Source organism: Drosophila subpulchrella, unplaced genomic scaffold, assembly GCF_014743375.2.
Source record: "Drosophila subpulchrella strain 33 F10 #4 breed RU33 unplaced genomic scaffold, RU_Dsub_v1.1 Primary Assembly Seq51, whole genome shotgun sequence".
Lineage (NCBI taxonomy): Eukaryota > Metazoa > Arthropoda > Insecta > Diptera > Drosophilidae > Drosophila > Drosophila subpulchrella.
Genome location: NW_023665688.1, coordinates 492,830 through 506,021, shown reverse-complemented (window position 1 = coordinate 506,021; position 13,192 = coordinate 492,830). Strand labels below are relative to the sequence as shown.

Sequence of the window (13,192 nt, the reverse complement as noted above, 5' to 3'; positions counted from 1 at the left end):
CGAAAGTGGATGATGAAATGCTTTGTGCCAAAAAAGATGCCGCAAAGAGTTTATACACAGCACTAAAAGGTAAATATACAAACAAGTAAAACGCATTTTTTAATCATATGCCCATACATTTTTTCAGGAGCGTTGGCCAAGAACTCCGAGGACCCGGACAAACGTTTGAGAAAGGCGATGACGAACGTGAAAACAAACTAACAAAACAAAAAACAGAAATACTAATAATAATTGTCCCCTTATTGAAAATCTGAATAATACGATTTAATTAAAATGTAAATAAAATTGTATGTATTAAAAATTCTATATTTTCATAAGTGAAAACTCATGGGAAAAATTCTGAATTTCACAAGTCATTTCACTTGGGACGTGTCACTTGCATGTGATTTCATAAGTGAAAACTCATTGGAAATATTCTGATTTTCACAATTGATTTCACGTGGGTCGTGTCACCGGCACGTGACAAGCCATACGAAAAATGAGTATAAGGAACAAGTGAAATTCCGCGGGACTTCGAAAAATTGTCATACAATTTTCTATATGGAGCGTCACTTGTTCTTCACTTGTGCAAGAGGACATGTCCTACGGCATTCACAAGGTGATTCACAAGTGAAACCTTTTTTGAAACTGAAAGGTTTATACTGGCCTAAAACTGGCTCACACACTGGCAACTAATTAGCTTAGCGCGGAATTTAGAAGAAAGAAAAGGGAACAGGGCTAGAAAAATATTGGAATTTAGGAACCAATCGAAGTCCGTAAAGACATACGGTCACACTGGCGCTAGGATAGACAAATTCAAAAAATGTACTTATATCGGATGAAAAATTACGACTTTTATTTTACTTGTTTGAAAAGAACATTTGTTATGAGCCCTTGACCCATTGTGCGCTGGAGAAAACGAAGATGTGCGTATGTATGTACAATAAATATATGTGGGTCGCGAGTAGCTGTGAGTTTAAAAAAATGTTTGCGGGAATTGTGAAGACTTCGCTTATGCTCGTTTGTTTGTGTGTTTGTTTGTCATATTGGCATTTGTTTTTACTTATGAGAAATAATTAAATTGTAATTGTAGGTATAGAAAAACAGTTGAAGTTGACTGTATTACAAGTGGTGGTTAAAGTAGACTTTATTAGAAGTATTATATTTATGTAAATATTTACACGCAGCTGGAACACATTATAAAATATAAAGAAAAGTCTTGTATCATTCAAACGGAATTTAAATGACTTTTCGATTGATGCCAAAATGTACATGAGGTAAGTTCAAATTATGATTATATTTAGTTTTTTTTTGAGCAAATACTTTTGACCAACCATTAAATGAAACCCTATTATAATCAACCAACATTCTAAAATTCTATATAAAACAAGGAAGAACGCTATAGTCGAGTACCTTGACTATCAAATACTCGTTACTCAGCTTAAGGGACCAAAGGGAAATGGAGATATGCAAGCAGCAAAGCGAGATTGAAATGCGCCACCTCCCCGCGATCTCAATATATGGTTATGTGGGCGGTAGTCAAATTTAAGCGTTAGAGTGAGCGTGGCAAACTTTTTTTTATCAGTCGATAGGTATTGACAAGACTAATACATTTCAGTTAAAAATTTTTATCTAGCATAAAAATTGTGGGCGCCACAGGCTTGGGCGGTTTGTGGACGTGCCAAACTTTTTTTTGGATCAATCGATAGGTATTGACGAGACTAATACATTTCAGTTAAAATTTTATGACTAGCATAAAAATTCTGGGCGCCACAGGCTTGGGCGGTTTGTGGGCGTGGCATGTTTGCGTAACAAACTTGCGCTGCGCTCAAGGCTACGGAATTCTCTATCTTTGATAGTTTCCGAGATATCCGCGTTCATATTTACAATTATTTAAGTTTGTGGGAGGTTTGTGGGTGTTAAAGGGGGCCTAGCAAACTTTTTTTGAATCATTCGATAGGTATTGATGAGTACAATACATTTCAATTAAAATTTTTATTCTAGAATCAAAACTGTAGGAGCCAGTTTTGGGTTGTTTGTGGGCGTGGCACTCTGCTGAAACAAACTTGCGCTGCGTATGAAGCTCAAGAATCACCACGTCAAATCTCAATAGCCTAGCTCTTATAGTTTCCGAGATCTCAGCGTTCATCCGGACAGACAGACAGACGGACATGGCTAGATCGACTCGACTATTGATCATGATCAAGAATATATATACTTTATGGGGTCGGAAACGCTTACTTCTGCCTGTTACATACTTTCCTACGAATCTGGTATTCCCTTTTAATCTACGTAAATAGCCGAATTCTATTTCGCGAAAAGACGCTAAAGGTAGGAATGACGTGTCCTCATGTTGCCATGAAAATTGTAGTGTTCTAATTACTAATATAAACGATAATACAGTTTGTCACACATAAAGCTAACGTGTAAGAGCGCAAGCTCTGTAACGAAGAGCCATAATGGGCTCATGTCACTCAGAAACAACGCTTACTTCTCATAAGAGTGGATGAGTTATCAGAACAAACAGCAACTGCAACACTGCAAGCGAATAAGTATTTGTGTCCAAGCGGCACATCACAAAAACAGCCGTGGGATGCCCAATGCCCGTCCCCCGACCCCTACAACATTACCAACGATCTGCTTAATAGAACAACAACCAGCACAATGCCTTCGTTTAAAACGGTGACTTCGACATTAATGACGACAAAAAAAAACACCACAAAAAACAAAAAAACTGCAGTTGATCAGTTATTGTTTCGTCAGATTTTACTGGGAAGCTAGCCCCTACCCAACCAAAAAATACGAAAAATGTTAACGGATCATTAATTTAAACTGTAATTGATCGATACGTGCAAATAAAAAGAAAGCTAAGCCCACAAGCAACTAAAAAGACAAATGCATCCAAAGTCTTCAATAATCTTGAAGCCGCTGTGCCAAACAAAGCGCTGACAAGAAATCTAACATCGCTCAAACGCCTAAATTGGAGAAAACAAATTCGATGTTAAGTTCTTAAAAACGGGTAACATAAACGAAACAAAAATACAAGTGAATTACGAACAAGATTATCGATCAGTGGCCAAAATCCTTTACAACGGAAAAAAAAAACAAGGAAGAACGCTATAGTCGAGTACCACGACTATCAGATACCCGTTACTCAGCTAAAGAGACCAAAGGGAAATTAAGATATGAAAGCAGCAAAGCGAGATTGAAATGCGTTAGGGGCGTTAGAGTGGGCGTGGCAAATATATTTTTGGATCAATCGATAGGTATTGACGAGACTAATACATTTCAGTTAAAATTTTTTATCTAGCATGAAAATTTTGGGCGCCACAGGTTTGGGCGGTTTGTGGGCGTGGCATATTCGCGTAACAAACTTGCGCTGCGTACAAGGCTACGGAGTCTAAATTTGAGATCCTAAATCTCTGTCTTTGATAGTTTCCTTGATATCTACGTTCATATTTACAATATCTTGAAGTTTGTGGGCAGTTTGTGGGCGTTAAAGTGTGCGTGGCAAACTTTTTTTGGGTCAATCGATAGGTATTGATGAGAACACATTTCAGTTAAAATTTGTATTCTAGCATCAAAACTGTAGGAGCCACAGTTTTGGGCGGTTTGTGGGCGTTAGAGTGGGCGTGGCTCTCTGCTGAAACAAACTTGCGCTGCGTAAGAAGCTCAGGAATCTGCCCGCCAAATCTCAATAGCCTAGCTCTTATAGTTTCCGAGATCTCAGCGTTCATCCGGACGGACATGGCATCAACACCTAAAGCGGTTTCTTAAACCTAGCCGATGTATACAGCCCACCGCACTTTTCCATTTCCGAAGAAGAATTGGTACATTTATTTTACCTATTAGGTGACCTTTTTTTTAGCGGCTGGTGACTACAATGCAATACACACCCGTTGGGGATCTCGACCCTCCATCTCTACAGGTAAGCCTACTTATTGGCCGACAGATCCTAATAAAAAGCCTGACTTGTTTGATTTTGCCGTCACAAGAAGAGTGCCTAGAACTCATGTTCATGAGAACACTTAACAGATCTGTTATCGGATCACTCGCCCATTTTACTGAAACTCTACGACCATCCAGCTCTCAATACGCACACGCTTTCTAACTTCCAGTGAAACAGATTGGCTGGATAAATACAGAAAGTATGCAAGTACCCATTGTTGGGGCGGGGTGGCTTGATCGCTGAAATGGATGAAGGCCCAATATCGAAGGTACGATAAACCACAGGGGTACTTTAGGGTTTTTTACGCGACGTGCGTGCGTGGGTGTTTATGGTTACACTTTGAAAATTGAATTGCTTAAGCCTAACTTAACTTAAGCGCTCCAGAGCGGAGAGGAGACTTAGGGTAAAGATGGAGAGGGAGAGCAGAGGGCAGTGCAAGCGCGCGAGATGTAGACATCTTGATAAAACTGACGTTTGACACTACCTCCAGAAATTAAACGCCCTTTTGGCTTGAACAGATTTGAACATACACATGTCCTACGATTCACCATTGCTCAAGAACTGACACATATTGACCATCTTTTAAACGCGGTAAAAGGCGCTTTGCGCCGTTGAGGCTGTAGTTCCACAACTCAGCACAACTCAGCACGGCAGAACCGAACACAACGGCGGCCATGTCTCCCCTGAAAAAATGCGGGTAAATGCAAAGAGACCCAGCAATTAAAATAGCAACACGTTTTTGCGTCCTTGAATTTTAAATAATGCGACTTGTTTTGTTTTACAAACAATTATAATACTTTGTGTGGGATTTAAAATTCTTGAATTTCTTAAAAAAAATAAATAAGGTTATTATTTTAATGTAAAGTTTCAAAAATATTTACTTATATATCGATTTGCTTACATTGGTAAGTCAATAAATACCCTGCTGCCAAAAGAACAGAACAAAAACGGATTAGCAGGGCCGTTGTTGTTGTTGCTTCTTGTTCTTTTCGATTTCTGGAAGACACGCGACACTTATTTGAAGGAGTTGGCTTTCAGTTTTCCAAACTAAACAAGAGTGTTATTTTAAAAATATAAACATAAGATTCCCAGGTAAGTCCCTCACAGACCAATAACATGATAAACATTAAAACTAAACACAAGTTAAGGTTAATACAAGGTTACAAAAAAAAACCGTGAAAAAGATTAATATAAATAAACATATGACTAAAAATACGAATCTGTGAAGAAATCTTAAAATCCGATTGAATGCTAGCTTGCTAGTGACCAAAGATTTTTAAAGTTAGTTCTAAATTAATAATATGAACATTATTAACTATTTTTACTTTTGTGTAAGAAATCTAATTTCTAACATGGCTTTTAAATATAAGTTTCAAACATCTCTAATTTGCAGTCCCTACAAAAGTGTTATTTTTTCCTCAACTGCAAAATTAATATAATTTAATCGGAAACGGAAAATACGCTGCAGAAAGCGATAAGGTGCATTAAATACCTTAATTGTTCTAAATAGAAGAAGAACGACCCCATAATCTCCGAGCCGCAGGGATATATTATATTTGCTGAGCGCTGAGTGCATAAAAAAGCACTTAAAAGGTGCTGTGCTTGCTGCTAAAAAATCCCGTGTGCTAAAATTTGGACACTCTATTTAACACAGACATGACCTACGATTCATCAGTTTCATACAAAACAAGGGAGAACGCTAAGGTCGAGTACCTCGACTATCAGATACCCGTTACTCAGTTTAAAGGACCAAAGGAAGATGGAGATATGGAAGCAGCAAAGCGAGATTGTAATGCGCTACCTACCGTTGACTCAATATATGGCTATGTGGGCGGCAGTCAATCGATAGGTATTAACGAAACTAAATTTCAGTTAAAATTGTTTTCTAGCATGAAAATTGTGTGCGCCACAGGCTTGGGCGGCTTTTGAGCGTTAGAGTGTGGCAAACTTTTTTTGGTCAATCGATCAGTATTGAGACTAATACTTTCTAGCATGTAAATTGCGTAAAAAACTTTCGCTGCCTCAAGGCTAAATCTAAATCTGAAATCCCAATTATCTATCCTTGATAGTTTCCCAAATATCCGCGTTCATATTTACGATTTTTTAAAGTTTGTGGGCGTGGCAATATTTTTTAATTAATCGATAGGTATTGACGAGAATGATACATTTTAGTTCTTGTTTCGCGTAACAAACTTTCGCTGCGTACAAGGATAAGGAATCTAAATCTGAAATCTGTCTAGCTCTTTTAGTTTCCGGGATCACAGGGTTAAACCGGACAGATCGAGTCGGATAGTGGTCCTGATCAAAATTATAAATATATTTTATGGGTCCGGAAACGCTCCCTTCTATCTGCATGCTTAAGCCCAACATTCTAGTTCCGAGATCTCAACGTTCATACGAACATGTTTAGATCGACCGGGCTACTGATCCTGATCAAGATTATATATACTTTATAGGGTCAGATACGCTTTCGTCTACCCCCTAAATACTTTCCAATCTAATATAGGGTAATTATTATTCGAGTAATGGGTATACAAAATCAGTTTTAGAGATATATTTTTTTTTAAGTTAGGGTAATACGATCTGAACTAAGGCTGATATTTTGTTTTTGTTTACCAGTGCCGTATATTTAAATCTTTTAAAATGAAAATACCTCACCCTCTATGGAAGTCTTACCTTTGGGTATGCTAGTCAGAGGCGGCAGCAGACAAAAGGTATGATAGCTGTCGTCGCAGCCGTCGCAGAGCAGCATCGACTCCTCAACGTCGCCTCGGTTGCAGATGTGGCAAATGTACTTCATCAGCGGGTCAACGATAGGGGCCGGGGGCTCACACCCTTTTTTTTGGCTAAAGCCGCGTGTGTTGGCAGGGGCGCCCGAGCCTAGTGGCAGGCCACTACTGTTTACGGCATTGAAGCTGCTGAGCAGATCCCTCTTAAACTCCTCCTTGGATTCGGTCTTGACAAACACTCCAACGGACGGCTTTGCCGTGGCTGTGACGCCGCTGAGGCCACAGCTGACAGTGGAGTTTCCGAAACGCTTGGAGCGGCGAGTGTTTGTGTCATTGGGCGGCGCAATTTGCTGCCTTGTGGGTATCTCGTGGGCTTTGTAGTCGGTGCCGCCTCCATCCTCCAGTTTAACAGGTGTGCCACCAGCTCCAGCAGACACTGGTGTGGGACCTAGTACTTTGCCAGATGTGTATACCTCAAAGGGATGTAGGATGCGTTCGTAGTGTGCCTTGAGGGTGGCCCCTACGCTTTTGCTGGAGGGGTACTGCATCCGGTTTGCCACCTTTGCCCACTTTCGGTCCTTAGTGGTTTGCTCCATGCCCCCCTCCTCCTGAACTATTCGGTGCAGCGTGTACAAGTCAAGGGCCTTGCGCTCCACCATTGGGATTCTTAGCGAGGAGCCCTGCAGCTCCCAGAACTTCGCGATTTGGTCGAGAAAGTTAAGTTTCACTCGCGTCTTGGCCTCCAGTTCATTGAGTCGCTGGACGCGCGGCACAAAGCGCAGTTTGTCCACGTCCACTGCAAACGGTGGCGACCAGGTGGCCGGCGGCAGGATCTTAGCTATTCCGCACTTCTCAGCTACAGATCGTATTTTGCTGATATAGGCCAGAGGGTTCTTGAACTCCTCAACTGTGGGCCGGAACACGGGGCATTCTGGCGGCGTGTCGAAGTGAAACTCTTCGTTCTTGCCCTGGTCAAACTTATTGCTGCTGTGCGGCTGGGTGTGCACCGTCTTCTTGTGCCCGGTAGGCGCGGGCGTGGGTGTAGGATGAGGGCAGCTGTTGTGGTACTTCTTGCTAGCCGACACGCTGCTGCTGGCGTGGTTCATCGGAACGCTGGGCATCGGCCGTTCCACCATCGCTGGAGACGTTGATGGCAATGCATGGGCTTGAGATCCTATTGCTCCTGCCGGGGTGATTGGGGTCGAGGGATCATCGCTGGCGCTTGACTTCTTCACCGACTCGCTTCCGCTGGTTGTTCCGTTGCCCGTCGAGTTACGGGTGCGAAGGCGACGTGCCGGAGTGGCTGTTCCGTTAGCTAATGCGCCGCCAGATGTGCCGCTGCCGAATCCTCCGCCCCCGCTGCCGGAGTTGGTGGCCGTCGTGTTGTCCGCTTCGGTCTTGGCGGACATTGCTTTAAGATGAGTTCAGATTAGAATTATTGCCCTAGGCTCTGAAAGGGTTAAAAATAGTTAAGGGTAAGACAACTTAAAAATGTTAATCGCACAACGAACATTGTTCAACTACAGTAACTCGCCTTACGTTGTCGCTACAACTCGGCACCATATATTTTTTTTAATAATCGTTTTAATCAGAAAGGATAGTTTAACTTTCAAATCAAAGGCGTGTATGGGTATATTATATATATACAATAATTATTCTTATATTTATACATATATTATAAATGTATTTTCTGTTGACGCTGATAAAACTTTGCAACTACGCTGGATTTTTGGATACAAATGTTCATAAGTACACTCCCCGTTTCATTTTTTTGCCAGTGCACAGATGGGGTAATTATTGTTTTGCGGTGCCTGCTCTCAGCCTTGAGATCGAAGATCTCAGGAGGGATCGAAGACTCGAGTTTTGGACTAGACTCAGGCGAAGTAATGCCCATTTACATTTGGGATTTGCCAGAGAAAGTGCAGCTGCGATAAGCATCATTGAATATGTGGTATACAAAAGTGGAGCACGCCAATACAGGCATAACCCAGGACACGGATACGGGGGATTTCCTTGGAGTGTGTATGTATTACTTAGCGACCAATAAACATAATTCAATAGGAAAACGTACAATGTAATATGTACAATGTACATTGTATATATTATACAATTTGTGTGTACATGGGGACTAAACGCATCGTTTTACAACAGGACCACTGGCACACAAACATACTCACACTTTGAGAGAGGCAAAATATATCTTTCCAAAATAAGCTGACAAAACCCTGAAACCGAACCAAAATCATGTTGCAAATCGCAGTTAATTTAGGTTCTGGTTGGAGTTTCCAACTAATTTTTTTCGTTTTCCAGCTAGACAAAAGGAAGCCGCCGGCACGAAGCTTCGCTTTGGTGGTAGTTGTAGCACACACACTCTTGCAAGAATGTGGGGCGCCAGTACCACCATTGAAAAGGGAGTAAAAGTGGGTGGGCGCTGTGATTTACTTGATCAGGAAGAGTCTGCTCTCTCCTTGAGAGAGAGCGAGATGAGCGACGAGTACCGTTTTTGTGTATTAAGTGAGCATAGTACGGCGGCGAAGTCGGTAGCGATGCGGGCTGAGGCGTGTAGAGTTTGTTGCGCTGCTCATATTGTTCCTTTGCCCCTTGATTAGAAATATTGATTGTGGTGCGTGGCGCGCCAACTGTCGTTTTATGGAACTAAACCAACTGTTTGCTATTTTTGTTAAGGAACAGTTTCTGCTCTGCTGTTTGCCGATCGCTTGGAAAAGCAGCCTAAGCTGAAAGCTTTTATATAATTTCCATTTTCAGACGAATACTAACACACAGGCACATACTCGCACGCAGCTTAAACAGCTACAAACAAACGTTTACACGGACGAACACAGGTATATGGAAGGTTTCGGCGGAATTAGCATTTAGTATTGGTTACTTTTCAGCAGGAGCAGACAGACGTAAACGTTGAAACTTGTTCGTATTTGCTCTGCCATATTGAACATTTTCATCGTGGCAGTAAGAAACAGGAAGACTAGGGTTTTTGGAAGGTAAATACAGCACTGTACTTTTCGTAAACTGTCGGACTGCTCCCCGATCCGTCTGTTTTCCAGCCGTGGGATCACAACATTTTTCTCTATGATGGCGGCCGGGTAGCGACATATCGCACTTTGCAGCGCTGCCGCTGGTCTGCTACCGTATGCAATTTGTGCGCCAGATTCTAACGACCTATGTTTTCCACAATTCTCTTGCTTAGCGCGATGTAGTTTCTAACCTAACTGGTGGTCAGGCATTCGTTTATTTTGCGGATTTTCACTTTTATTACGAATTATCGGACGTCGATTGAGCTGCCAGCAGAGAGCATCTCACATACAAACATTTGTTAATACTAGTGAGGGGGTTGTTTTTCCCGTTGGCCATTGCAGACCATACAATCTGCAATAGGCGCTACTTCTGCATCTTTTCCCTAGTTGTATCACTGTTGGCCAGATGTGCGTGAGCTTTTCGGCAGTTTTTCGCTGCTAATTAAACATTTAAGCCATCAGAAGTACCCAAACTAACACACTTGCACGCATACTCTCACATTGGCTCGTTTTTGGGCACTTTTTACTTGGAAAAAACTCACTGTCGTCATAGGGATTTTTAGCCGCGCTCACTCGCTGAGGAATCGATATAAAATGTTCCATAAAAACACCGCGCACAGCAATCGCTAACTGTCTTTCAAGCGAATTTACTTTTCAGATTCCTTTTTCATATGTCTACGTTTTTTCTGCTACATGTGTCCAGTGTGACCCCTCGTTGAAGTGCTTAAAATGAAGAACATTTGAAAAATACCAGATTTTATGGAAACTGTTAAGCACTGGCTTTTAAATTCTTATCGGATCTTAATAGCGTCTTCCCACAGGGATCCATCCACCATCTACCATCCGTAGAACGGATGAACCATAAGGTTTTTCCCAGTTAGTTCCTTATCCAAATTTGACGTACTCTTTTATGCGATAGTTAGGCGATGTTTGTTCGGTGCAACTCTGACCTCTTCTTCTTGACAGTAAAAATTTTAACATTCACTACGAAAACGTACACAGTGATGACAAGGAACAATCGAAAATGGAAGGCGCAGAAGCAAGAGGCTTGGTTCGATTACCCAGATCAGCTGTTATCGGATGGGATCGGATCTGTGGGAATCGGAGCTTCCCATTTAAAAATGGGAGGAGCATAAGCAATAGGCTTGATTTGATTAGTCACTGGTCTTCAGATCAACTGTTATCGGATGGTAGATGGTGGATATGCCCTGTCGGAATCGAAGTTTCATATTTGTGAAAAATTCCAACCGTTTCGAACGGATGGACTCTATGGGAAGGAGGAACAAGTCGACATGCATACTATTATTATCGGTGTTGCCCAGTACTCAGATCATTTATTAGCCTCTGCACACAGCCGCGTAAAATCGCTGTTAAAAATTTAAGCGAACTCCTGTTCACATAAAGAATCGCTGAAGCGAAAAGCTAATCGGTATAACAAATCGTATCCGAAGGGAGAGGCCATACCGTCATAATTCCGCCGACATAATTCCGTCCAGTACATTTGGTCCGCGAACTTATGTCGTTTTTCCTGGCGAAATTATGTCGCTACTAAAGCCTAGTACTCACATCGACGAAAACCGCGAGCTAGCCATAGGAGTGAGCGAGAGGCAAACAGGCGGCTAAAGGTTTTCGTCGGGTCTGTTTTTCAGCGCGGTACTCAGATGAGCTAAGGAAATACCAGAAAAAATACCAGATTTCGCGAGTGAATTTTCGATTAACGCCGTTAGCCGCGGCCCAAAGAATAAGAAATTTAATCTTTGGCGGTGTTCGTACAGAAGCAGTGGGGAATTTAAAAATTAAAAATGGGAGAAAAACACCCAAAACGGCTAAAGTCAGTGCAGATGAAAAAGGATGCCTAATCCAAGCTGTTGCCCATTATTGTGGGACTTGACCGACAGGAAGCAGTACCACAACGGGTCAAATCCGCAGAATAGTTGAAGCGCTGGAGGAGATCCACTAGAGAATCCCAGTGAGAAGGGACATGGGACATAGCTCGATCTCCGACGAGCTCCATTAAGGACTCCTCCTTCACCAGCTACTTGGCAGCTGGTGATGAAGCGGAGATAGAGGATGCGCCGGTTTCTATAGGGAGGAGGAAATAAGGTCGCCCGCTAAGGGACAGCTGGAGGAGCTATCACCAGCCATTATTGGCCAGCTCGGAGCTGGACTACAGACGGCGCGGGAAAGATGGCGGAGCATCCGTGGGACGAGAAGGAAGCCTTAAACTTCTAATTTACATAAATAAAAACATTCGTTGTACATTCCATTTATTTTTATTTTAATTTCTTTATGCACCAGCAGACTCTTCTTTTTTAAATTGCTCCAATTGATTTGTTTTCCGTTTGACAACAAGCCCAGCTGCTTGACAGTAAGACCATGCCACATGCATGGCGGGTGAACTTTGAAAACTTCGGTCACTTCGGTTTGGGAAATTGAACTTATTCTTCGATTTGGGGTTCAACCTTATTATTGCGAGAGAAATACAGTACAAATTATAAAACAAAAATTATCCATCCCAATTTTTAGGTAAACAAAGTGGTTATATTTGAAAAGTCAACCATATGCATGCATTACAGAGTTCATGCATTTTCAGGTTCTGTGGTTCCAAGGGGGGGAAATTTCCCTATTTCCCCCCGTGGATCCGCCACTGTATATATATTGGCAAATCCGACAAATGGTCAACCAGGACCGAAACAAAAAATCTTTAAAATCATCGAATTTTTTGAGTATTTTCACAAATCAATGGCCATGTTTTCATAATACAGTGTTTTGTTGAAGAAATTTCCCTGAAAACTGAAAAATGAATTTATTTTCATTTTTAGCTACTTTTTTATGATTCATTATTTCGCAAGGAAAACATATGATTTGTTTGAACTTTTTCTACCAAATCTTTTTATTGCAATCTAATAAGAAGATAAAAATTCAAAGAGGGCAAAAAAATGTTCGGTTAACTGTTAATAAAACAACATGGAAAAATCGTACGTTCGCGACCGGTACTTAATTCTATAAAAAAAAAACATATGGAGATATTTCCTTGGGAACAGACTCGAATGAAAGCTACACGAATCCATTATAAAAGTAAAGTTATTGCTTTAGAATATTCCGTCCCAAATCGCAGAAATTTGCATTTTACTAGATAAAGCCAAAGTCGACTTCCATTTTGTGTACGTTCGCGACCGCATGTTTTTACCAATATTATGAAAATGATAGCTTAATAAATCCCACCATTTACACTAAGCTAAGGGCTAACGAAATGCTATCGAATAGCAAAAAAAAATATTCAGAAAACGTTTATTTTTTTTATTTGCACTGGTCATATTTTATATGTATATCGATCATTTAAAGTCCTTTTTCTGTTCTTAGAGACAGTCGTTTCCATTTTCTGGCATATAGCGTCTATTTCGGGGACATTTTAATATAAGCAGTGTTCTAACCTAAGAGCTAACGAAATGGTAGCGAATAGCAAAAAAAAATTCAGAAAACGTTTATTTTTTTGGGCATAT

The 13,192-nt window shown here is 41.2% G+C and overlaps 1 protein-coding gene across 1 annotated transcript in view; it reads right to left on the bottom strand.

Moving 5' to 3' along the window:
- The window catches only part of LOC119562484 (lysine-specific demethylase lid), a 44,895-nt gene extending 34,497 nt beyond the window's left edge, over window positions 1-10,398 (bottom strand). Inside the window, exons 1-2 of the mRNA XM_037875685.1 lie at window positions 10,232-10,398; window positions 6,605-8,107 (exon numbers count right to left, since the gene is read on the bottom strand). Of these exons, the coding sequence (XP_037731613.1) occupies window positions 6,605-8,066 (1,462 nt within the window). The 5' untranslated portion in view covers window positions 8,067-8,107; window positions 10,232-10,398. The remainder of the gene's footprint in view (window positions 1-6,604; window positions 8,108-10,231) is intronic.
- Between the last annotated feature and the right edge of the window lie 2,794 nt (window positions 10,399-13,192).